Raw genomic sequence first — 24,855 nt, 5'->3', positions numbered from 1 at the left:
GGCAGGCTGTATTTTAAGGGTAGAACTAAGGAATTTCTTTGTGATGATGGGACGGTTCTATATGTTGATTGTGGTGGTGGTTATGTAAATCTATGTGATAAAATTTCATAGTTATACACCAAAATGTAAATAAATGAGTGCAACAACTTGTGAAACCTGAAAGGTCTGTGGTTTAGTTACTAATATTGCACCAAATGTCAATTTCTTGGTTTTGATCATTTACTATGGTTGTGTAAGATAGCATTATTGGGCGTTGCTAGATGAAGGATACACCTGAATTCTGTGTATCATTTTTGGAATTTTAGGGGAGTCTACAAAGTTTTTTTTTTTTTTTTAAGTGGACAAGGATATGCTATAACGGAGGACGAAGGAAAGCAGTCAATCTAGACATTTTTATTAAGTTCCATTAAAAAAATAGTAAAACATTTGAAAAACTCACAAAGTTTATAAAACACACTCATACTCATAATTTTCTTATTCTGTGATAGCTAGTGCTACATGTTGAAATGTTACATTAACATCAACCCACAAGAGTGCAAAAGTTTACTTCCACAGTATTTAACAAATGTGTATCTGAAGAGAATATATATATATACACCTTGTATAAAAGATTGCAAGTTATTTTAAAAAAATAAAACTTTTCCCCCCTTAAATTCAATAAGGGTTGTTTAGCTAATTTAGTCAGGGTCATGATAACTTTACGTTCTTTTAGGTGGTACTGGGTAGATGCAAAATGCTAGGAAAACACTTTTCAAAATGTACAGTATAAAAGGGCAACTCAGATTCATAGCTGGATAGCATCTGCTTATCTAAATTTCTTGAAATAACTGATCTCAGGATTTTTTTTTAAAGATCCAGTGATGCTTAACAACTCTATCTGAACAAAGAACACTTAGGCCTCCTACCAGTTAGCCATCTCAGTCAGGCCACTTGTTCAGCTCTTTGCCATAAGCTGCTATCAACAGAGTGATCCCTAGAGTGATTAGGAATTCCAAAACTGTCAAAAGGCTCTGACTTCAGTAAGTATCTTCAGATGTCCCATCCTCTTATCAGGAGGGTGGGGAGTTAAAAGTTTAAAATAATTTTGGCAACTGCCTAAGACGCTTTACATCTAAGAAGGTGCCTACTGAATTCATACTATTCATTTGCTTTAAGGTTTCAGAAGGTTTCAAACTTTCAGGAAAAATTGGAGTGTCCCTTACATTTTCTTTCTCAGGATGCTGGGTAAATTCTGCTTTTCCAATTCGGAGATTCATTGCAGGGCTTGGTTTAAGGTTCTTTAATAAGAAAGTGGGGTTTTCATTCAACTGCTGTGTTGCTTTTGGCTGAACAGCTTCATTTGTGATGTTTCTCAATACTGGCGTACCTGTGTGGGTGCCCATGGAGTCACAGTTAGAGCAATCAGTTATCTCACCAGCATTCCTGGAAGGCTCTTTCTGACAATCAAGTTGTTCAGCTATGTATGTGAGGTTTTGATTCACTAAATGTTCACTCTTGCCATCTGTATTGTTTGGAGGCTCCTCTTCATCTTCACTATTGTCGCTGCTTTGTATGAGTCCGTATCTCTTCATGTATTTTTTGGTTGCAAATGACATGTTGTTTGGTGAAATTAAACTAAGCCCCACTGTGCTTCTGTCTGTATTAATATGTAGAAGGCTAAAAGGTGAATCACCATTATTTTGGCTTGATCGTGTGAGAGACAGTTGTGACAGCTGATTTTCATTTAAATATTTCAGAGCTATAGCATTTGCTTCCATGCTCAAGTCCACACCACTGGGGCTTAGGCCACTCATGCCAACATTAGCAAATGACATGTAGTTTAATCCAGAGATCACTGCTTCAGGGCTGATGCATGCCAACACACTGAAAGACAGAACAGGGCAGGCCATCATTTATCTTATTCCGAGTACTAAACAGTATTATTGTAAATATGTTTCACTTTATGAAAGTAACAAAAGGTCTTCAGCTTTAAGCTGGATAGTGCTATTTTATCTGAGTGCTCGACATCTAAGTCTTGATGATACAGATACATTCAAGGGATAAATACAATAATCTAGAAGGTAATCTATGATTCAAAGACTAAAAGTGGAACACAAATTAATTTTCCTAAATTAACATGTTATGGTTTTAAGACCATATATAAGACCTTACAATGTAAAGCTTTTTAATATTGGTAAAGTAAAACAAAAATAAAATCAAACAGAAAACACAATTGACAATGTAACATTATAAGATTTGATGTAGCTCAGAATATTACATTTTCATAGAAGAGATTCCATTTGTAATGAATGAAAAATATTAACCAGTCTCTGGATATGAAGGTGTATGCACACGTGCGTGCATGCGTGTGTGTGTACACGGTAATTTTCTTTCGTTAGATATAATCCTCACTCTCTTTGGTTGGTGTTATTTTATTAACAGTAATTAACTGACTTGGCTTTTCCTTCATATCATTTATACTATAACAGCTGCTAGTTTTTTATTGGTGCCTTATGTGCCAGGCACTCTGCTAAACATTTAGTGCCTCATTTAGTCCTCTGGGAGGTTAATCATGTATTTCAACCTTATTCACCATTACAACAATTCACATTCCCCTTCCTCAACTTCTCTGTTTTCTCCTGGGCCCTTATGGCTATCTATATATTTAACTCACATTTTTTATTTATTGTCTAGCTCCCTCATGAAACCCCATGAGGACAAGGGATTTCTGTTTCTCCTGCCATTGCAGCATCTGTGGTGCCTGGCACAAGGCAGGCATTCAATAAATATTTACTGAATGAGTAAATAGGTATTATTATTATCATCTTTATTTTACAGTTGAGAAAACTAAGCAATAGAGACTTTAACAAATTTCCTTAAGTTGAACAGTTAGTAACTGGCAAGCTGAGACCAGGTCTGCCTTATTCTCTTGGCCTCTATGACCACTGGTTCACTGTACTGTATTCAGCAACTTGTATTTTGCTATCAGAGTTTTTCTATTCCCTTGAGTCTTCTGTACACTATTATATGTTATAATATACTATATTATTATTATACCCTAGTCAGTGAATACGCTATGACTTTCCATAGCACCCAACGAAGCAGTTCGGCTGTTTTACATAAGTCAGAGACTGCCTGCATCTCTCCTTTTGTTGTTGTTTCGTTCCTCAGTCACGTCTGACTCTGTGACCCCAAGGACTGTGCCCCACCAGGCTCCTCTGTCCATGCATGGGATTTCCCAGGCAAGCACAATGGAGCAGGATTGCCATTTCCTTCTCCAGGGGAATCTTCCTGACCCAGGGATTGAACCTGCATTTCCCACATTGGAAGCATGGAGTCTTAACCACTGGACAGCTAGGGAAGTCTGGAGACTGTCTTACTAAGATGGAAGAGGTACTACCAATCTATCTAGACATGTTCTTTTATGATACATTCATAGCATTAATATGAATATAAAGTCTTTTTTCTACTTTCTTTGCCCATTTCCTTTAAATTATAAGCTATTTGCAATATTAAATCAGATTTGTACATATTAAAAATATCTAAGTATAATATCTATAGATATCATTAATGTAAATACATGAAAAGGCAAATAAAAAGTTCTAATTCAGGCTTCCCTGCTGGCTCAGTGGTAAAGAACCTGCCTGCCAAGTCTGCAGGAGACACAGATTCAGTCCCTGGTCCAGGAAGACCCCACATGCCGTGGAGTAACTAAGTCTGTGTGCCGTAACTACTGAGCCTGGGAGCCGCGGTACTGAGCCCACGTGTCACAGCTGCTGAAGCCTGTGCGCCTACAGTCTGTGCTCCACAACAAAGGAAGCCACTGCAATAAGCCCGCACACCACACTAGAGAGCAGCCCCCGCCTGACACAGCTGAAGGAAAGCCTGAGCAGCAGGGAAGGCCCAGTGCCGCCAAAAATAAACACATCAAATTAAAACAAATTTCTAATTCAAAATGTTAATTATTGAGAGATTTCTCTGGTGGTCCAGCAGTTGAGTCTCCACACTTTCACTGTGGGGGGAATGGTTTGATCCGTGGTTGGGGAACTAGTCTCGCATGCTGCATGGCACGGCCAAAAAAAAAAAAAAGTTAAATACTGAGAAATAGTAGATCTAATTTGAATGAAATCTTTTTTAAAAAATCATTTTCAAACTCAAGTATAGTTAATTTACAATGTTGTGCTAGTTTCAGGTGTACAGCAAAGTGATTCAGTTTTTATATATTTATATTCTTTTTCAGATTCTTTTCTATTATAGGTTATCACAAGATACTGAATATAGTTCCCTGTGCTGTACAGTAGATCCTTGTTGTTTATCTGCTTTATATATAGTAATGTGTATACATCAATGCCAAACTCCTAAATTCCAATCTCCTTCCCCCATCCCCTTTGGTAATCATAAGTTTATTTCCTATGTCTGTGAGTCTGTTACACAAATAAGTTCCTTTCTCCTATTTTTTTAGATCCCACATATAAATGATACCATATGATGCCCGTCTTCCTCTGTCTGACCTTCCTTAATATGATAATCCCTTGGTCCATCCATGCTGCTACAAATGGCGGTATTTCACTCTTTTTTTAAAAAAACATTTATTTGGCTGTCAGGTTTTAGTTGCAGCCTGTGGGGTCTTCACTGTGTCACGCAGGACCTTTTGGGGTGACGCACAGACTTTATTTGCAGCATGAGGGCTCAGTAGTTGCGGCATAAGAGCTTAGTTGCCCCACGTGGAATGTGGGATCTTAGTTCCGCAATCAGGGATCGAACCTGTGCCCCCTGCATTGCAAGGCACATTCTTAACCATTGGACCGCCAGGGAAGTTTCTTCATTGCTTTTTTATGGCTGAGTAATAACAGATCTTCTTTTATAGAATGGTTAAAAGATCTATATAAATCCATGAAAACAATTGATATCAGTTTACAAGTTTCTTCAAGCTTCACTAACACAGCCAGCTAGTTTCAATTTGGGGGCTGGGGGAAACACCTTGACTTTGAAAACAAATCAGTAATACGTGGAACCAACGCATAGAAATGCTAGGGTAATTAAGACGAAAAGCAAAAGTAAGACACTCCACTGATAAGTCCTAAAAGCCCTGATCACAGATATACTATATTAAGAATCTCAATAGATGTGCAGTTACAAAAGGATAAAGTCCATTTATGTTTGAGTATGAGAGTCACATGCCAACAATTAAGGGAATTATTCCAACTTACTTAAGGATGAAAACCAACCCTGACTTATTGTCCTATCTGAATCCCGATTAGTTATCTCCTACTTACCCTGTGTAGGGTATTCCACTAGAGAACACATATGGTTTCCAAGTAGAGAGCAAAGAAGTAACTACAGAGACTGCTTAAGATCTATTTTGAATTCAAAACGTCACTCCGGTTGGGAATATGCCCATAGAGGCTGCTGCTGGTCCTCCATCTTCCCTACAATTTCTAGGTAGGTCTGGGACCCTCTTTTGTTTTCCTGCTTTTGGACCTTCTTAATCTGCAGTGTTCTGGATCTGGAAAGCTGAAAGGAAATCTTGCTTCCCCTGTCTCAGCTACTCTTGTGGCTGGAGGGTAATGCTCCTGGGGTCCAGAACTGGAACGTGAAGTAAGTTTTCACATAGGTACAATGACAAAGGCTAGCTGGTTTACGGAATCAGAAAAACAATGGGCATGCAAGGATTCTAAGATTACTTTCCTGGAATACTAAACTACAATTTATACACGATATCATAGGAAAAATCTATTGAACAACTGCCTTTTGAACTTTTCGCACATCAGCTATAGTACACCAATATGTGTTAAAAGATAACACAAGAAAAAAAAAAAGAAAAGATAACACAAGGCCGTAAATGCTGACAGTAAGTATTACCGAGGTATTAAGAGTAAAGGATTCATTGTAAACTTCAGTGATGACCCCAGTAGGTGGGATTTCATTCCTTTGGCAATCCACGAAGGCCCACCAAGTGTGACAGAGGCCATGAGGATTCACAGATAGATAAAAACCTCACCATCTCGCTGGAAAGGCGATCACAAGAACAGGCTGTATAATCTATTAGACACTAGGTATTCTGAGATACAAACCATCAATAATCTGGTGAGAGGTCCTGGATACATTGACAAAGAAGGTGACATCTGAGTTCCACTTTAGTTTTTATTTTTTTTTGAGTTCCACTTTAAAGGATAAGGAGGACTGTGGCAAGCAGTAAGATGAAAAAGAACATCCCAGGTGAAAGTAATAGCAAGGAATTTTGCAGATGCTAAAGGTGGGTAAACTGGAATGTGGTAGGAGATTACACTAAAAAACTAAGCTCAAGACAGACTGTGAAACAGGAATTAATTAGGCGGGTTTTAGACAGTCTTACACCTGGAGTCTCCTCTCAGCCCAAGACTATCGACAATAAAAATATATGACGTATGTGTTAGAGACAGTTTCAGTGCAGTTTATTTTTAATCACAATAATATATAGAACCCACTTATAATCAATAAAATATAAATTAAAGATAATTTAACAATTATTGGTCTAAATTAGCACAAATCTTTAAAAATCATCAATTTTAATATAGGATAATTATAAAACAGTATGAAAATATGCTAGGTACCTCTCCTATCAGAGTATGTTATAATTGACTATTTACCTATGCATCTTCTCTACTGAACTTTAAGGTCTATGAGGGGAAAGACAGTTTTCCTAGGTTATCTTATATACTATGATATTTCTTATAGCTGGCTCACAGTACAAGCTATATATATATATATATACACACATATATATATACATATATATATATTTACTGAAGTAAAATGAGTAAAATATAAAATATATTTACTAAAGTAAAATGAGTGAAAGTACTGCTGAACTGCTGCTGCTGCTAAGTCGCTTCAGTCGTGTCCGACTCTGTGTGACCCCACAGACGGCAGCCCACCAGGCTCCCCATCCCTGGGATTCTCCAGGCAAGAACACTGGAGTGGGTTGCCATTTCCTTCTCCAATGCATGAAAGTGAAAAGTGAAAGGGAAGTCGCTCAGTCGTGTCTGACCCTCAGCAACCCCATGGACTGCAGCCCACCAGGCTCCTCCATCCATGGGATTTTCCAGGCAAGAGTACTGGAGTGGGGTGCCATTGCCTTCTCCGATTGCTGAACTACTAATACATATATAGCTGAAAGGACTGTAAATCTTACTCTTTCAGAATGCAGTATAGCGACAGCCTTAAAATTTTCCTACTATTTGGCTTAATCTTTCCATTTCTGAGATTCTATTCTGAAAAAATAATACTAAACCTAAAAATGCAATCTTTACAAAAAGATGTTTATCATAGCAATATTTAATACAGTAAGACACTGAAAACACTTTGACTCAGTTCTGACAAGAGGGAAAGGGTGAAGTAAACAAATACTATGTTCCACTTACTGGTTTATTAAATCCCCATTAAAGATGATGCTTAGAAAACATTATAACAACTTTGAAAACATGCTTATTTTCCAATATAAGACCAATTTTTTGGGGGGGGGCAGTATATACAGTATGGTCAAAACACAAAGCAGTAAAATGTACATACTGTAAGATTCTACCAAAGACTTAAACAAGCAGTAGCATAGAGCAAAACAGTAAAAAAACAAAAACAAAACTATGGACTTTGGAGTTAGAAGAGGAGGTTTAAAATTACAGGTGTTGGGCCTTGAATAAATTGGTGCTTAATTTTTTCATTGATGTCTGTGTGTATGTGTGTTAGTTGGTCAGTCATGTCCGACTCTTTGCGACCCCATGGGCTGTAGCCCACCAGGCTCCTCTGTCCATGGAATTCTCCAGCCAAGAATACTGGAGTGAGTTGCCATTGCCTTCTCCCGACCGAGGAATCCAATTCGGGTCTCCCACATTGCAGGCAGATTCTTTACCATCTGAGCCACCAGGGAAGGCCCTCTTCATTCATAAAACATGTATAATAAGAGTATCTATCATATAGATTATTGCAAGGATCAACTGAAATAATGCTGCATAAACCTTTAGCACAGTTCCTCACACTTTATGTGCACTCAATAAATGACTGCTGTTAAAATAATTTTAGAAAAATAAAAAGAAATACAAGAACAAATTCTTTAATAATAAATTACGTTGGTTGGTATGAATATGTTTTTTTGTTTGTTTTTTTTTTAGCCTCGAGGCTTGTGGGATCTTAGTTCCGCCATCAGGGAAGGAACCCAGGCCCTCAGCAGTGAAAGCAGAGTCCTAACCACTGGACTGCCAAGGACTTTCTCTGAATATGGTTTGTTTATTTGTTTTGGTCTACTTTTCTAAATTTTCTAAGGTGTCCAAAATAAACTTACATTACTTTGGTAATGGAAACAAAACAAATATCAAACTCTATTCCCTAAGCTCTATAATATTTTACCCAATTTATATAATAAAGTTTTGGAAAAAAAGTTTTCATGTGAAGATATAACTATGTTATTCTAACATTTAGCCAGCTTACCCCTCTATGGAAATAATTAATTTAACATATTGCTTTTGAAAACAATTTTTTTTCACCTTAGCTTTCATTTCCTTGAGAAAATCATCTTACATGAAACTAAAATCCTATCTATGGGTGTATATGGATTTTTCAAATCATATAGATAAATGAATTTCAAAAATGGGGATAGCCCACAATACTACATGAAAATGTCTATTTTATAATGGTAAGTAAAGAAAAATAAACAAAATTATATATACAGTAAACCTTCAACTATGTTTCCTAATTTCCTTTGGGTGTTATTAGTTCAAATGACATTTTCTTCATTTTCTAAAATTCCAACCCTGAGTTTGTATCATTTTTATAGTATAAATTTATAATATGAATTTTCATTTAAGTAAAGGGCAGAAGAATTGATTAAAACAATCTGACCACCCCATACTGATAGAGCAAATGGCTTTACTTTCCATTTCATTCTAGGCATGTAAAAACTGTATCAAGTTTATTGTATACTGAAAATTTATTAATTTCAATGTTTGACACTTAAGACATTAAAATAGGGTGGCCACTATGAAGAAATACATTACTTAAAAACTATTCCTCACAAGCAGCCATACCAAATGTTAAGGGTTCCACAAAGATAGCAGGTTGATTTAAGCATTCTAATAGATGTCATAAAGCCTCTATCCTAAGAGTACTGAAATAAGACCTTCAAAAATGCTAGCCTCACTTCACTGGTGGCAGGAATATAAACTAGTACAGCTATTTTGGGGGGCAATGGCAACATCTGCCAGACTTTCAGATGCATACCTCCTTTGATCCCACCACTTATAGGAATTCACCCTACAAAAACACTTGTACAAGTGCCTATAGAATGATGTTCACTTAGCACTGTTTGAGATAAGGAATAAGAGATTCGGCCTAAAAACCCATTAGTAGAGAACTGGGGTTCACTGTATCATAGTACATGGGCACAACAGAATATTGTAGTCGTTTAAATGCCTGAGGAAGAATTGCATATACCCAGAAAGTATCTATGTTATGCAAAAAAAAAAACCCATAAATTGCAACACATCACACAGATACATACTTGAACATGCCTAGAGCATTTCTAGAAGAATACCAAAGAAATAGAGTTAAGAGAAATAACTTAGAAGGAGTCAGACTGAGGAGTTTGGGAAGTGGGTTTTTTTGCATTTTATTTGATATTCATGCATTTTATTTGATTTTTTAAAATCATGCTGCTGCTGCTGCTGAGACTATATTAAAAAACACCAAAAATAATTAATAGAAAACATACTAGCCTTATTTTGGGTTCCCTGGTGGCTCAGATGGTAAAGAATCCTCCTGCAATCCAGGAAACCTGGGATCAATCCTTGGGTTGGGAAGATCCCCTGGAGGAGGGTGTGGCAACCCACTCCAGTATTCTTGTCTGGAGAATCCCCATGGACAGAGGAGCCTGGTGGGCTACAGTCCATGGGGTCGCAAAGAATTGGACATGACTGAGTGACTAAACACAGCACTAGCCCTAATTACTGGAGAAGGCAATGGCACCCCACTCCGGTACTCTTGCCTGGAAAATCCCATGGATGGAGGAGCCTGGTAGGCTGCAGTCCATGGGGTCACAAAGAGTCGGACACAACTGAGCGACTTCACTTTCACTTTTCACTTTCCTGCATTGGAGAAGGAAATGGCAACCCACTCCAGTGTTCTTGCCTGGAGTATCTGTGGGGTCGCACAAAGTTGGACACAACTGAAGCGACTTAGCAGCAGCAGCAGCAGGCTTAATTACAGAATTTCCAGATTTTATGTTCTTTAAAAGCAAGTGTATATTGAGCTGATCTTTGATGAAGAGAAATCTGAACAGAAGAACATGGCCAGTTGGAACTGGTGAGAAATAAGTAAGGTTCACATAACTATAGTCTTCAAAACACAGTCCTACAAAAAGGAAGGGTTTTGCCTTCTAGATGACAACTGCATTAACTGTACGTCCAGTAGTTGACACAGACCCCGTCACTCCAGGAAAACTTTTCTAGACACCAAAAGTAACTAACAGCTCATTTCTCTTTCTCTAAGACTCCTAGAGCATTTTGTTGGCATCTTTACTCAGGAGCTATCCCTATGTCTCTCAAATTACTTAAGTATATAACCTACTCTACTACTAAAATGGAACCTCTATAGGATAGATATGATTTCTTCTTATTCACTACATACATATTAATATAGACCCTGAATAAATCATAAGCCAGTTGAATTGAATGGCAAGCTTATACCTTTTCTCAAGAGGAAGCTGCAATGCATTTACATTTTTTTAAAATCTTTTAAAACAAATTTTAAACTTACCTTGCATGATCCACTTTATGTGCATTTTTCTTCACTTTAGTTGGAGAATCAATTTTTACTCCAAAGCTTCTAAGTTGCTTAAGAGTTGCATTAAGAACACATTCTTTGTCCACTGATCCTGGATCATGTTTTTTTTTCTTAGTATGGTAAACATTCTGGTTTTTGGTGCACTCATCACTGATAATTACTGCTTTGGTAGATGGCTCCTCAGTTACTTTGGGGGAGTTATTCAGTAGGTGGTTCCCTTGACTCTGATGAAAGAAGAAAAAGGACGTATTTGAAAATCACTATTAGGAAACAAAAATAGAAATAATACTGTTAAGTAACGCCAGAGTAAAAAATTATCATGCTAAATTCTACAAAGTATCAAGTACATTTCCCAAGTTTTATGGAATTTTTATAAAAGAAGTCCATTCTAATGAATGAAGATCCTAGAGAAAACTTAGAATGTTTGTTCAGAACTTGTTCATTTTAAAGCCAACAGATTTAAAACCATTTGAGTAATATTTCAAGTATTTTCAAGGATTTATTGTGAAATCTTTATAAACAAAAGTTTAAAATCATGCTTTCATTTGAAAAAGGATAATGTTTTAGAGTTATAAGTGTAACCTTTATGTTACTTTCAGAATTTGACTCCTCTTTTCTCACTCTGAATGAGAATGACCTGTAATTCTGCCTTCCTGACATTAAAGCATATTTCATTCCCTTGAGCACATGGCTGCCAGCACCAGTGTAGGACCTAGCAGGCAAACAACAAATCTGAGTTAACTGATGAATACTTAGGGGCCTAAGTATGTTTAATTAGTCTTCAATTATAAATGGAGAAATCAAGTGTTCTAAAATCTACAATTTGATTGTAAGTGACAGCCACAGTCATTTGACCTCCAAGTCCCAGTCTACATTTTACAATATTGTGCGGGTTTCTGCCACACATCAACTCCTTTTTACTGTGTGCTGCTTTTGCTTACAGTACTATTCACTTTAGTCGTTTGTTACTGGTATGCATGTGTTATCTCCCTTAAGTTTTCAAAGGCAGAGACTGTCATGTTCATCTTTATATTACCCACTTTACTCAGTTCATTTTCTTAGACTAAGCTAAGTATTCCATAAAAATCTGCTTATATGAGCTGAAATCAGCAAAAATTATCATAAATATTCTATTACTTTCCAATTTTCAAACCTCCTGCAAACTCTTGCTTATTTTTTCTGGTACTAACTTCGAACTTGAATTAGGGGAAAATCTTTTCCTAGCAAGGTCCCCATCAGTTTAAAGATGGGAAAGGCTTAACTAGTGTACCTTAGACTAAATCACCATCTCACAAAAGACAGAATGCTTTACATTTTCTTACCAACACGTCCTGGAATAGTTGCTGGTTATCTGATGGTTGATGAGGCAAGGGTTGCATTACTTGCTCGGTTTGGGGTTCCCCTGATGTTCCAGAGCTATTAGTGGCACCCTCTGTTGGTCCACTCTGGAAGCACATGCTTCCACACTCCGCTTGCAGGGGATTCGGAAAGAATACGGGTACATCAGGTTCTTTTCTCTCAAGTGGAGAAGAGCTGCTTGAAAGGACATAAAGTAACTGTTAGTTAATTCTGTTATTTTGTTTTACAACAACAAAACAAACAAATCGTAAATGGTTTATTAAAACAAAAACAATTCCTTATTATGCCAGTCAAAGCTCTCTGAAATTTGATAGTCAACCTGGCTTTTCAGCCAGTCCCTTTCGATCAGTGCTCCCTGTTTTATCTTCTGAACAAATTGGATTACGAACAATACTCTTGAGTTCTTCTGCCCATAAATTTTGTCTACTATGCAATAGTTCTCAATCTTAATTACACCATCAATATTATTTGTAAAGTTTTTAAAAACACAACTGTTTGGACTTCTCCCCACACAGATTCTCAACTGGTGGAGTGCCCCAATTTATTGTATTTTCAAATGCCCTGGAGCCAAGAGTTACTGTTCTAATGCTTTTAAATTGACATACTCTTATCAAAATCCTATCCACTGTTCAAGGGACATTTTAAAAGTTTACTTCCTCTACGATGTTCTAAAACGTTAATTGGATATGTCCTCTTGCTTCTTTCAACCTCCATTAGCACTTTCTTTTATCTCTTAAAGTGAAAGTGAAAGTGAAGTCGCTTAGTCGTGCCTGACTCTTTGTGACCCATGGACTGTAGCCCACCAAGCTCCTCTGTCCATGGGATTCTCCAGGCAAGAATACTGGAGTGGGTTGCCATTTCCTTCTCCAGGGGATCTTCCCGACCCAGGGATCAAACCCAGGTCTCCCACATTGCAGACGCTTTAACCTCTGCGCCACCAGGGAAGCCTATAAACATATAAAAACGTGAAGTCGCTCAGTCATGTCCGACTCTTTGCGACCCCATGGACTGTAGTCCACCAAGCTCCTCTGTCCATGGGGATCCTCCAGACAAGAATATTGGAGTGGGTTGCCATTTCCTTCTCCAGGGGATCTTCCCGACTCAAGGATTGAACTTGGGTCTCCCACGTTGCAGGCAGACTCTTTATCCTCTGCACCACCAGGGAAGATATACTCTCATTTATAATAAAGGTATCTGTGTGTTCATTATATCTTGGGCAAATATCTTAATCTCTCTTGGCTTCAGCTTCCTCATTCATAAAATGGGAAAAACAGCATCTACCACCCTGGGTTGAAAAACATGAGACAGGACTAAAGGAGATACAAAGTGCCTAGCACGGTACCAGATAAACCTAGTGGGGGTCTGTAATTGCTAGTTTTCTTCATCTCCTGCTGCTATCCCCTTACTTCCTAAACAGCACATTGAACCTTTATCTTCAATCATGTTAACTGATTGCACTTTAATGAAGACATCAAAACTCAAATGTAGAAGCAGAAAGCCAGGCTTCAGAGATTGTATGGCTTCTGGGGAAAGTACTTGTACCGAGCAGGATTTTTATCATGCAAACATCTGCAAAGCTCTTTATTTTTTAAAGAGAGTTCACGTCAGTCACTGAGTTAGACTTATTCTACCTTTAGCTAAATGATGACAATTAATTTTTAAGGTACTAATCTGGTACTATTCTATGTGTTTTACATATATTAACTCATCTAATCTTTACAACAGTCCTGAGATAGGTACTTTCACTGTCTCCATATATAGAAAACAGAAGCATTCAGAAATTATGAGACCTGCCCATGGTCACACAGTTGTGATTTGAATCCAGGCAGTTTGGCTCCATGCTCTTAATCACTCTGCTATATTGCCTTTTCAAGAATTTAAAAATACCTGTTTTGGTGTCTAACCTACCAAACAAAAATAAAAGCTAAAAATTCCAGAAGAAAAGAACTAAAACATTAACAATTTCAAATTTTAAAAATTGTTTAAAGATGATTCTAATATGGCAAGTATTAGCAGGCATGTCCAAAGCCTGACTTCGTAAAAAAAGGGAAAAAGTATTGTGTCAAAAGAAAATCTATGGATATCACACATGGTTCTTCCCTGGGAAAAAGCAACCGATTACCATATATGCTGCAAGTCAAATCTACCTTTCACAAACTGCTTTAACATTAGACTAACCCAGCAACACATCCAAAGGGGACAGGGGACTCAGGTGGCCAGGTGCCATGTATGAATACTCAGCAGCACGAACCACAGCAGGAATCAGACCAGATGTTTGGGAAGAATCCTAGAAAAGCACTGAAACCACCGTACACAACACTGGAGATACTATTTAATCCGAATCATAATCTATGCAGAACAAAGATCAGATCTTTGTTATAGTTATATGTTGGAATCCACAGAGTTGGTTAATCACCCTGAAAAATCAATTAATTGCATTCTATCAGTTAACTCAGATCTGTTTCTGAAGTTAAGAACCACAATGGATCAGAGATTTTTAAAGTTCTACTTTCAGAGGGAAAAACTAATCCTTGAAAGTAGTCTACAATTTACAAAAGGAAATACAGATAGAATAAATGTGGATAACCACAGGGAGAACAAACAAGGATAACCACGGTTCATGTCTCTTTGTTCTCATTTTCTGTAACTATTCCAAGTGAAATGTGAACTTATCTTGGGGGCTTACCCCAAACTGCTCTTCCTATCCCCAAACATCTGTGAAGTAGCTGATGTGGGGAAATAGACACTTGTTCAAGTCCTAAAGGTACAGAAATGAGTATGATCCACAACCGGAAGGAATTCAGTCTAGTGGGGGTTGAGACAGGTATACAGATCTTTTTAATATACTGTGGTACATATTATGAATACTTAATTGAATTTTAAGGTTAAAACATACTCTCTACTGAGCAAAGCAGATAAATATTTCTGGTTTTCTAGATGGGTGTGTTTCTTGTTCTAATCATTATTGTAATCAGATAATTTAAAATATCAAATATTACCAAAAGGCTTAAAATTTTAAAAAGTAATCAACTGCCTGCCCATGCCACCCCTACCACTGAATTCACCTCTTTTAAAACTATTTCATGTGATATTACACTGTGGTATTTTAACCCACCTTACTCCTTTACATTCAAAATTTATCCTATACCTGATCCCTGCCACCACTTCTAATTCCCAGGCACCGTCATCTCACTTGGTCTTCAGTCTACTAACCAGTCTCCTTACTTCTAATCTTAACCCCCTCAGTTCACTTGCCACAAAACAGCTGGAATGGCCTTTAAGAAACAAAAATGATCATACCACTATGTCATTTAAAAATCCTCCCTGATGTTAATGAATGCAGAATATATTCAGAACTTCTACATCCTCCAAAGCCCTATGTAATCTGAAGGCTTCTTTCACCATCTTACTTAATATACCCACTTCACTCCCATGCCACTCTCCTAGTTACACTCCACTTGGTCACCCTGGTTTATTTTCTTCAGGCAGTGGTCTTTATATGAAATTATGTTTCCTGCTGATGCGGTTATTGTCTCCAGAACTCATGGAAATTCCATGAAGTTAGGAGCTTTGTCTGACCTACTGCTCAATTTCTAGGGCTTAGTTTTTTGGCAGCATATACCAGAAGCTCAAAGAATATTTGCTGAATTTGTTTACAAATTTGCAAATGATCTGAATTACTTCAGAATCCTTATTTTTTTAATAGAAAATTTCAGAATGAAAAATTTCAAACACAAGAGAGTTTAACAAACCACTATGTACAATCAGTTTTAAAAATTATCTACTCAGAGCCTATCTTACTTCAGCTCTACCCTTTACCATTTCATCCCCATTAGCTTACCGAGTATATCTTGAATAACAGGTTACATCTCTCAGAAATAAAGACTCTGTTATTATACACATATAATTGCAGTATGTATCTTTATAAAAATTTAAAAAATTCAGGACCCTGGCTCCATCTGGGACCTAGTGTCAGACTCTCCAGTGAGGCCTGACATACATATTTCTGATCTTCAACTGTTCTGATTCAGTCAGACTGTTTCATACATCCAATGACTGACATCTGGGAATGGTCACAGAAGGCTCAGAATTGTGTTTTACAGGGAATTCCCTGGCATTTCAGTGGTTAGAAGTCTAGTGGTTAGGACTCCATGGTTCCACTGCAGGGGGCATAGGTTAGATCCCTGGTCGGGGAAACTAAGATCCCGTATGACGAGTGGTGCAGCCAAAGAACTGTCTGTTACATAGGAATCGCATTAGGAAAGACACCATGAAATACTTTTACAAAACAAACTTGTTTCTGAGTTAGAATACCAGAGGAATATTAGAATTTAAAAAGAAAAAAAGAAGATGAATACTGAATTGAAGAGATCTTACTTGGATATACAAAGTTGCTGATTAAATTCTTCTTCCACAGCAACGTTACTCTCTTCAAAACTGGGAATATCAACAGCTTTTAGCGAAGATGCACTACCTGGCGTACTTGTGACTTCATTATTAATATCGACAGAAAAATTCATGTCCTCACTGGAAATCTTGGTGTCATCTTGCCTCAGCTGAGATTCAGGCTCTTGATGGTCACCTGCCGCATTCCAAAACAAGCTGGCACCTGGAGAACAGATGATTTAAAAGATGCAGAAACAGACACTCAATTATAGAAAATAATTCTCTTGACAAACTTTTGTAAGTAACATTAGCTATATTATTTTAACACAATTACCTAGAACTGTTTTCAGATTATATTTTCTCAGAAATGCCATGAAGAAATAAATGACAAGTAAAGAGAGGAAACTGAGTACAAAGGGAAAGAGGACTTCTCAGGCCCTGACTCTCCAAGAGGTGTGGCTCTCAGGACGGGTTTTACCTGTCAAGGTTCTGAATATGATTTGGAGTATATGTGTGTTTTGAAAACTGCTGTTCTGAAAAACAGGAGAAAATATATAAAATGCAAATCCCTGGGCTCTTTGATTTTGATTCTTAAACACAATATGTATGAGACTATATCAGGGTTATATCAGATATATGTAATATAAGGCAAGTAAAAACCAAATATTTCCCAAATTTTATAGATCATTTGCACAATTATTTGCATGTATTATTATTTGCTTACTGATTTTCTTTAAATCAACTCACTGTTTTACTGAGCTGCATCATTTCTGTGAAATCATAGATTTTTATGTGCTGCTACTGCTGCTAAGTCACTCAGGTCGTGTCCAACTCTGTGTGACCCCATAGACGGCAGCCCACCAGGCTCCCCTGTCCCTGGGATTCTCCAGGCAAGAACACTGGAGTGGGTTGCCATTCCCCTCTCCAATGCGTGAAAGTGAAGTCGCTCAGTCGTGTCTGACCTTCAGCAACCCCATGGACTGCAGCCTTCCAGGCTCCTCCATCAATGGGACTTTCCAGGCAAGAGTACTGGAGTGGGGTGCCATTGCCTTCTCCATTTTATGTGCTAGTTATATTTTTTTCTAATACTTATAGGAACAAATAAATCTACACAGTATAAAATAGTAATCTGTATACTACACCAAATCATCTTTTGAATCTGAGCAATATGCATTCTACATTTTGAGAAATATTGCAATACATACATGATTTAAAGAAATAAAGTTAAAACCAAAGACTAAATTCAAGTCAAAATTGTTTCCACTTTGAGCATCAATTCGGGTGATTTTATAAACATAAATTAATAAAAGGATGATTTATTTTTGTATTCATTAAGCATTTAAAAAAACCCCTGGTCAGGGATCCAAGATCCTGCAAGCCACACAGCACAGCCCACCCAAAAATAAAAGGACAATTTAGAAAAGTTATGTGAGTGCTGCCACTCTTCCTGAATACCCACCAGTGTACACCCTTAAGAATTAAGTATTATCATAGAGAGCCTCTTAATTCAAATGACTAATAATTCATTTTTCTGCATATAAGTCAAAGCTCTAAATATGACTCTATGAGGTTTCAAAATATTTGAAATATACATCATGCTTGAAAACTTGTTTCAAATAATTTCAGGATATCAGTTTGATTTAGGCATCAGGTTAGGTAATGAGATACAACAGTCAATAAAAGTTTACAGTCCAGTGACAGATACAGATGATGAACAACTGGAATATAGTAAGTACAGCACTTCACAAGAGGACATAGAAGGAAACTGCACTTTTTGGTTTGTTTATCTCCTAATACTCCTTTACCACCACCCTCTACAACACACATATGCAGGAAATTGTCATCCTTGCAATTAACAAAGACGGGACTCCAACAGATATGCCCCTATTACATGCTTCTCAATCCCCTTATCCCTGAACCAGGGATTAAAATCTAATCCAAACTAGACCATTCAGATTCTCTGCATTTTGAAGTTGAGACTGAAGGATCATAATGTGTTTGTGTACATGGGTAGAACTGTGTAACAGAAACTCTAAGGCTCTGGGTGAGCTGTATTTTAAAATGTAAAGCAGTGAAGACTCCAGATAGAGTTGATAAAACAGCCATGTGTAATAACTGGATACTCCAGTGATTTTCTAGTTTCTACGTCTAGTTTTTCTCTGAAGTCCAGCCCAATTCTTGGCCTTGGTTTTCATGAAACATCCCCATATCCTTCCAGTAAATTCCCCCTCCTTGCTTAGTTCAAAGTTGCTTTATGTTACTTGCTGCTAAAAAATTCTTAATATTGAGTAACACCTGAATTTAATAAACGTACATGAGGTTCCCACTACCCTCCCTCATTGCTGCCCTCTTCATGAAGTTTAGATAACATCTGGGTACAGATAAAGAATACAGCAATCTGTCTTCCTTGTTAATGCTCTCTCTCAAATTTGTATTCTCCAGGTTCAAACCTTCATCTGTTACTTTCACAACTCATGTCATCAATCCACTCCACTCTCCTAACATTTGAGTATTACTATCTACATTTCCAAAAGTAGCTCAATCTGAACAGATATTTAGACTGAACTCATCTCCTCTCCTCTGCTTCTCTAACTTGCCTCCCTCTGTCATCCAAGCTCAAAATCATGAAGTAACTTTTATTTTCACCTTTAATAAATGTTTAATTTTGGAATAATTCTAGATTCACAGAGAAGATAAAACAGAGAGTTACTGTGTATTCCTCACCTAGTTCTCCCTGTTGTTAACATCTTACATTATCATGGTACATTTTTCAAAATCAAGAAAACAGTGTTGGTACATTACTATTAACTAAAACTCCAGACTTTGTTTGGATTTCACCAATTTTTCCACTAATATCCTTTTTCTGTTTCAGGATCCAATCCAGGATAATAACACGGCATTTAACTAAAGTAACTTGAATCTTCCCTCTTCCAACTGCCATATCCAATTAGTTTTCAAATTTTATCAACACTGTACATGACTCTTCCTCTTCAGTCTTATAACCACCACACTATATTCTAAACATCTTGTTAGATACTAAACACACGAAAATGTTCTTAAAGATCTCATAGTCTGATTGTGAGGAAATATGTAAACACATAGATGTCATTTATATTATTGATTTTTTTAAAAAGGCCTTCTATTTTGCTTACAAGATGAAACAGACACAGCTTTGTGAAAGATGTAGTAATGGCTCTCTGTGACATAGTAATGGGTAGAGTACTAGACAACTCAGAACTCTGTGTTGTTTCTCTGAGCCTGTATTTTCTCTACTTAATCTGTTCTGCCATCTCTCAATTCCACCAAGATCCTACATTCCTTTCAAGGCCCAGAATCAGTAACACTGCATGGATGAAATCTTCCCTGATCCCCTAAACCACAGATGACTTCTCTCATTAGAACTGGGTCCAGCTTGGAAAAGCAGCAAAAACAAACAACACATTACGTTATGTGGTCTCCAATCTGTTTACAGGTAGAGTTTTATTTCATAAAGAGTAAAATCACACAAAGAGTTAAGTTACATACTCATCACCTTGGTTTAAATTCTATGTGTACTATGTACAAATTAAGAAAAATGAAATTACCTGTGCTCACAGCAATGCTTACACTTTTTCTCATGTGCAAAGCAGGGGGAGACTGTGCTTCCATGGAAACCAACTCCATTTGTCTTGCAGCTTGCGTTGTGTCTTCAACAGTGGTTGTCTTAGGGGAACAGGGCTGCAGAGACTGTGCTTCTAACAAACGCTGAATCTGTATCAATTAAAAACACTTTTTTATGTATGTTTATGACAGTGAAGTAAACAACCAAACTGACAGAAGAGTTTAAAAATGAATTACAGAGTGCCCCAGTTATAAATAACTGACTTTTAACTGCATTTTCTCACATTTCAACTAGATTATATCATAAAACTTATTCAATGCTGAAAATCATTGTCATTAGTTATTAAGAAGCATTTAAATGGGCTACCTATTCAAAGTAAAAACACAGGTGCTTAGATCAACATTCATAAATTGACACTCATGTAGAAAAGCCTTAATGTTAACACTCTGACATTTTATTTCTATTTCACTTATCAATCAAAAGTAAGATAGAGGAGATTCTCTAATTCTACATACCAAATGTGAACAATTTTTTTTACACAAGATTCATTTTATAAAGGTCACCCAGAATTGTCCATGTTTGGTCATGCTGAAACTGGAAATATTAATAACAATCTCTAACACTGAGTGTTTCCTGTTTACAAGACATTACAATAAGAGCTTTTATGTATGATTTTTACAACAACCCCGTGAATATGTACTACTAGTAAGCACAGTTTACAGAGAAAAAACCTGAGGCAATATAAAGTTACTTGCCCAGGTCACATAATTAACAAGTAGCAAAGCTGAAGTTCAAGCACTAAAAGCTTCCCTTCCTACCATAAAACTTATCCCTTTATAGGGGGTGGGAGGGATGCTCAAGAGGAAAGGAATATATAGCTATGACCGATTCATGATGTTGTATGGCAGAAACCAACACAACATTGTAAAGCAATTAGCCTCCAATTTAAAAGAAAAAAAAAAAACAACCAACTTATTCCTGTATACAATTCCATAGTTTTTAGTATATTCTCAAAGTCTGCATCCATCACCACCATCTAACTCTACAAAATTTTCATTAACCTTTGCAAAATCTTTGGACCAACTAGCTGTCACTCTCCATGGCTCCACAATTTAGCCTCTGGCAACCACTAATCTACTTTCTATCTCTATACGTGTGTGTGTGTGTGTGTGTGTGTGCTAAGTCACCTCAGTCATGTCCAACTCTTTACAACCCTATGGACTGTAGCCTACCAGTCTCCTCTGTCCAAGGGATTCTCCAGAGAATTCTGGAGTTTTCCATGCTCTCCTCCAGGGGATCTTCCCAACCAAGGGATCGAACTCACATCTCTTATGTCTCCTGCTTTGACAAGGCAGGTTCTTTACCACTAGTGCCACCTGAGAAGCCACTGTATCTCTACAGATGTGCCTATTCTGGACATTTGATAGAAATGAAACCAAACAACACGTGGCCTTATATCTTGCTTTTTTCATTTAGCATAACATTTTCAAAGTTCATCTGTACCTATCAGTACCTATAAGTACTTCACTCCTTTTGATGATTGAAATATTCCATTGTATATATAATGTCACATTTGTGTTCATCTATTCATCAGTTGATGGACTCTGGATTGTTCTCACCCTTGGCTATTGTAAACAATGTTGCTACAAACACGTGTGTAAAAGCTTTTGTGTGATCATATTTTTTCATTTCTCTTGCATATACACCTAGGAGTGGAAAAGCCTCCTTTTTTAAACACTGTAATCTTGTTTCCCTATAAGTTACACTTTGTATTCAACTCATCTCATTAATTTTAGCAGATTAATTTCCTTCTCCAGAGGATCTTCCCAACCCAGGGATCGAACCTCGTTCTCCTGCATTGCAGGCAGATGTTTTACCGTCTGAGCCACTAGGGAAGCCCATAAGTTACATTGCTGAATTCAACTCATCTCATTAATTTTACCAGATTAACTTTATTAATATAGGAAAATAAGTATTATCAATAAATTATTGACATCAGTAGAAATACAACCTGCATTAATAATACAAAAAGGAATATGTACTTATAGTGGTTCAGAGCATGGACTTTAGTGTCATGAGGACATAACTTAACTCCTACTCTGTTACCTTTTGGAAAAACTATTTAGCCACTGTGAGATTCAATATTACCTAAAACTAAGGTAGTTGTAAGGACTAAGAGACAAATAAGATAATTGTAATTTGCTGACTGTTTACTAAAGCTTCATCCTACACTATGCACTTTAGATAGATAGACAGATGTGTGTGTGTGTGTGTATATATACACATATAAATTCATTTAACTATCAAAGCTACATATATTAATAACACCGATCATTATTCCCAATTTCAGAGAAGGCAATGGCACCCCACTCCAGTACTCTTGCCTGGAAAATCCCATGGATGGAGGAGTCTGGTAGGCTACAATCCATGGGGTCGAGAAGAGTTGGACACGACTGAGTGACTTCACTTTCCCTTTTCACTTTCATGCATTGGAGAAGGAAATGGCAACCCACTCCAGTGTTCTTGCCTGGAGAATCCCAGGGACGGCAGAGCCTGGTGGGCTGCCGTCTATGGGATCGCACAGAGTCAGACACGACTGACGTGACTTAGCAGCAACAGCAGCATTCCCAATTTACAGCTGAGAAAAGTGAGGTTTAGAGAAATTGCATATGAAATACTTGATAAGACATTTACTACAAAGTTATAGAGATTAAACTAAATGGTAGTAGTGCTGGAATAGATAGGCAGATCAATGGAGAGTGCAGTATAGAAATAGATACAAACACATGATACTTTCATTATAAAATAAAAAATACATGTTTAAATCATTAACAAAAAGATACATTATTCAGTAAATATATGGAGTCAGTCATCTAAGGATAAAAAGAAAAAAATATTTTATCTGGTATAACAAAACAAAATAAAGCAACAAATAAAATCCTGATTGTTGTTGTTCAGTCGCTAAGTCGTGTCTGACTCTTTTGCAACTCCATGGACTGTAGCCTGACAGGCTCCTTCCATCCATGGGGTTTCCCAGGCAAGAGTAATGGAGTAGGTTGCCATTTCCTTATTCAAATCCTCATTTTCCTAATGTGTAAAACATCAGGGACTAGAATCCAGTTTCCAGGGTCTCTTCTAATTCTGACATTCTGCAATTCCACTTCATAAACTATAGTTACTGAAGAGTTGCCAGTTACTTTTTAAAAATTCAAGAATTTAACAGAAGAAAGCTAGCAAACCTGTGCTTGCAGTAGTCGCAGCTGTCTGTCTTGCTCTGTGATGAACCTATACGCATCTGGAGACAGTCCCATCATCCCATCATCTGACCCAGTCTTGGGTGTGTGCATACATACTGCACAAGGCCATGGGTTACAGAAGTCCACGTGTGGAGGCAGTCTTGCCACAGGTGATGGTTCTACATTGCTGTGGGAAGAACAACCCCTCATGTTTCCCTGAGGTCTCAAGGCTATAGGACTACTTGAAGAAAAGAATGCATTATGGTACTGAGCTGGACATCCACTTGGATGAAATAATGAATGTTTGTGAAGGGTTTCAGACTTGAGGTCTTGAACAGATCCTACTGTATTCATTCCCTGCCAAGAATTTATTGGACTATACTGAATATGGCCATGATGCTGGCAACAACTGCAAACATTTGTGGAATAGTAAGAGGGTGGCGGGGGAGTAGGTATTTGAAATTCCATCGGTCTTCCTGAATTATGGAGTGAAAAAACAAAATTGTGTGGGTGGGACTGTGGGGCAAGAGAAGACTGCTTGGAATTAAACGTGGAGGATCTTACAGGATACTCTTCTTTGTGTACATTTGCAGCAGAAACTGTTTGAAGCTTTTCAGATGTATCTGAAGACAGTCCATTAAAAGAGGGCTTACTACTGTTCCTGATATGAGAGTTCCCTTTCTTACAGGTAGACAGCTGTCTTACTTTGCAGTGTCTCAAAGGAGCAGTGTCTTGGTTTAAAGGATTTGGTAGCCCTCTGAAGGAAGGCTCTCCAGCTTCTGCTTCTGGTCTGTGTTTCTCATCACAAAGCTGGGGTTGTGACTGCTCAAGGTGCTCAGCATGGTTAATCAACAAAGGAGGATTTTCATTATTCACCATTTCCAATGGGTTAGGCACAGGGGTTGGTTCTATGGAGTTTTCATCCAACACAAGTGAAAGTTCAGGAACTGATGGCTGGATCTTAGAAACCTATAAGTGGGAAAGAAATGAAAGAAGAAAAAGTGCCTTTCAGGAGAATGATATATGCTTCATTTTCCTTTAAGCTAGTATTTTCCAAATTGTATCCAGTTATTAATTAAAAAGTATTGATTATTTAGACAATTGACAAATATTTGCTGGGCATCTTCTATGTGCTAGTACCAGGAACACAACTGTGAACAAAATAAATAAGGTCCTTGCCCTCACAGACTTGTTTACCAATGAAACTCTTTTCACTGGAACACCGATTGACGTTGCTTAGGTTACAGAACTCGACATGGGAAACAGACTTTTTTTACCCTCTCTGCAAAAACAAAAAATCATCAGGCCAGATGCTTCAATACATCTAGCAAAGAATAGTGTTTTTTCATCTTAATAAGAAAGGGTCTTCCAGTAAGTATTTAAAAATATCATACTAAGTGAAATTATTCACTGCTATTCTTTTTATTGATATCTAGTAAAAGAGCTGGAGGAGACCCAAATAGAGTAAGTAAAGTACTCGCT

General features: G+C 37.4%; 1 protein-coding gene across 4 annotated transcripts in view; it reads right to left on the bottom strand.

Moving 5' to 3' along the window:
- Nucleotides 1-382: 382 nt before the first annotated feature.
- The window catches only part of STIL (STIL centriolar assembly protein), a 54,247-nt gene continuing 29,774 nt past the window's right edge, over nt 383-24,855 (bottom strand). For 3 of the 4 annotated variants that reach the window (XM_070368103.1, XM_005907760.2, XM_070368102.1), the window contains exons 12-17: nt 23,377-24,342; nt 20,121-20,286; nt 16,528-16,759; nt 12,114-12,327; nt 10,765-11,015; nt 383-1,863 (exon numbers count right to left, since the gene is read on the bottom strand). In XM_070368103.1, the coding sequence (XP_070224204.1) occupies nt 1,074-1,863; nt 10,765-11,015; nt 12,114-12,327; nt 16,528-16,759; nt 20,121-20,286; nt 23,377-24,342 (2,619 nt within the window). In that variant the 3' untranslated portion in view covers nt 383-1,073. The remainder of the gene's footprint in view (nt 1,864-10,764; nt 11,016-12,113; nt 12,328-16,527; nt 16,760-20,120; nt 20,287-23,376; nt 24,343-24,855) is intronic. The other variant, XM_005907761.2, reaches the window with a different exon arrangement.

This window comes from Bos mutus, chromosome 3 (genome assembly GCF_027580195.1).
Source record: "Bos mutus isolate GX-2022 chromosome 3, NWIPB_WYAK_1.1, whole genome shotgun sequence".
Lineage (NCBI taxonomy): Eukaryota > Metazoa > Chordata > Mammalia > Artiodactyla > Bovidae > Bos > Bos mutus.
The sequence above is the reverse complement of the archived record's forward strand: the minus strand, read 5'-3'. Positions and strand labels throughout refer to the sequence as shown.